Below are 2,610 nucleotides of genomic sequence, written 5' to 3' on the forward strand. Positions count from 1 at the left end.
GCGGGGTCGCAGCTGCCTCTGCGCGTCCTGGGGAGGTACATTTGTTGCGCGCCGGAGACGACTCGACGTCGCTGAGATCGGAGATCAAGCTCGGATAGGTCGCACGTCGCTCCTTTGACGCCGACGTGACTCACCCGTGCAGATCACATCAGGACACGGTCTCGACGCGCTCGGTACGACGCCTGCGACCCGTCTCGGGTCAGGTGGCACGACGCTCATCGCGCCTGCCAGCGCTGCCGTGCAGGTTGCCACGACGAGGTCGAGCACGCTTCTATACGCTCGCCGAGCCTTCCTTTCCATCCCATTAGGCAGCCTGGGAACGGTGGCGGTCAGAGGCAAAGCCTACGAGGGGTGGTGGAACCACATGTCACGGCTACTGCCGGCTCGACCCCACGATAGCCTCCGAAGGCTGACTTTGAGGCACCATCATCGGACGATGTCGACGAGTTGGGTCGCTCTCGCGGTAGTCAGATGACCTCCCATGCTAGTATCATCGGCTAGGGCCGCAGGAAGCGCGGGGGAGGGCGCTGGGAGCAACACGGAGCTCCGTTGGACGTTTTCAAGATTAGCGTGTCAGAGTGAAATGGAACTAGCCAAAAGCCGGCAGAGGCGCGCGCTGCCACGTGCGTCCGCCACACATCGCACAGCGATCCCGGCGGCAGCTCGTGTAGCAGCTCGACCTGCGCAGCAACCCACATCAGGCAACGTGTGCGACACCGCCACTTCTCACTCTGCGACTCGAAGGACGTCAGGAGGGTGTCGGAGGCGTGCCGCTGCGTCCACTCCCTCGCCGTCCGGTTGTATGCCGAGCGGTCGTCCCGGCAGAGGCGAAGAATTTCGTGCATCTGCGCGTCGCCCTCCCAACAGCGACTGTCCGAGATCGGGTCCGCGAGCAGTGACTGCAGCGCAACCAGCACGCGGTCCACGGTGAGCGCCGGCGACCACTCGCTATCCAACAGGTCCACGCAGATCTGGCCAGTCGCACAGTGGATGTTGGCGTGATACACTGGCGTGAGGAACTTACCACCAAACTCTCTCGCACACGCACGATTCACACAACAGGCAAAGCGCGGACGACGGCTTCTAATAGAAGCCGTCGTCCTCACAGAAGCCGTCGTCGGATTCGCAGTCAGAAGGCGGATGGTCGAATCGGCGAGCACCGTGGTGCTCGCCGAGAGGACCATCCCCATCCCACGTCGTGGGGTGCGAGCTGTGCGAGGCCATTTTCTCTCGGAACCGCTAATAGACACGCCAGTCGCAAAAAATATTTTTGTGCAGCTAGCACCACACTCCTCTCCTTAAAATCCCTGTGTGGTGGCGGTGTGCCGTCCTCCGACCTCCCATCCCTCCCTTCGCTTCTTTCTTTCTTTCTTTCTTTCCCACCCGCCGTTGGGTTTGTTTTTTCACCCCTCGAGCGTCTCCGTTTTATTTATTTATTCATGCAGCGGCGTGTTCTAAAAACACACACAAACCACTGCACAAGCGGAGCGGTAGCGCCTCTGAGCTCCCGGGCGGCTGCGCCGGCCGCGCGGGCCGTGGGCGCAGCGTGGGGCCGGGAGCGCGGCCTGCTCCGTGCTCATGTATCCAGCGTCTCTAGACGATTACAAAGGATCGGACGTCACGCACATTTTGACAGGGACATCGGAAATCGGACACATCCACTGGGACGAGTCAATTCATTCACTAGAATGACTAGAAAGGGCACCCATGGGGGGTGATCGCATCCCCCCAAATGGCGGTGGGCGCCGCAGTGCGCAGAGCCGGCATTGTGAGAGTCAATCCCGCGCATTGGTGTCGACGCTGCGCCTCAGCTTGTCGCGCGCGACCCACTTGGTGAGGAAGTCGGCGGGCATGAGGTCGTCTGCGATCTTGACGACGCGGCACTCGCCCTCGGCCATGCGGCGCTGGAGCGTGTGGTACCGGCGGAGGAAGTGGCGCGAGCGCGACGCGGACATGGCATTGTTGGCGACGAGGACGTTGGCCTTGTTGTCCGAGAGGATGACCGTGGGCCCGAGCTCCTCCGTGGCGAGCGTCCGACTCTCCTCAGCGGCAGGCGCCTCGCCGTCGCCGCCGACTCGCTCAAGCTCGCCGATCGCGACGGTAAGCTGACGCCGCAGCAGGTGCGGACGCAGAGCATCATCGTCCACCTCAAGTTCGTCGAGCGTGTCCAGCCGAAGCTCTGTCTGGTCCCCTCCACCACCGCCTCTCGTGCGTGATGTCTGCGCCGCCGCCGGCCGCCTACGACGTCGCGCGCGCCGCCCTCAACATGGCCCCTACGAGCATATAGGGACGACGGGATCACGTTCGGCGGGCCTCGCGCTGTACGCCGAGCTTCAGGGGCACATGCAGGCCCACATTCTTCATTGCGGGGCTCGACTCGCACGCGCCCGCCGATCTCGCGCTGCCGCCGCCGACGCCACGTGGAACGGGGACCTCGAGGCTCGACCTCTACGCACTACGGCATCGTCCCCACGTGCTTTGGCGCACGCACATTTTGACAGGGTGTCGGAAATCGGACACATCCACTGGGACGAGTCAATTCAGTTCACTAGAATGACTAGAAAGGGCACCCATGGGGGGTGATCGCAACCACGCAAGACGCGACACAGG

General features: G+C 63.0%; 1 protein-coding gene across 1 annotated transcript; it reads right to left on the reverse strand.

Annotated features, from left to right (window-relative positions):
• Positions 1-764: 764 nt before the first annotated feature.
• On the reverse strand, positions 765-1,019 carry EMIHUDRAFT_50303 (hypothetical protein; the record flags this gene model as incomplete). Its single annotated transcript, XM_005778569.1, has 1 exon — positions 765-1,019. A coding segment is annotated over one exon (255 nt), but the record flags the coding sequence as incomplete, so codon positions are not given.
• Positions 1,020-2,610: the final 1,591 nt, after the last annotated feature.

Source organism: Emiliania huxleyi (assembly GCF_000372725.1).
Source record: "Emiliania huxleyi CCMP1516 unplaced genomic scaffold EMIHUscaffold_2426, whole genome shotgun sequence".
NCBI classification, from domain to species: Eukaryota; Haptophyta; order Isochrysidales; family Noelaerhabdaceae; genus Emiliania; species Emiliania huxleyi.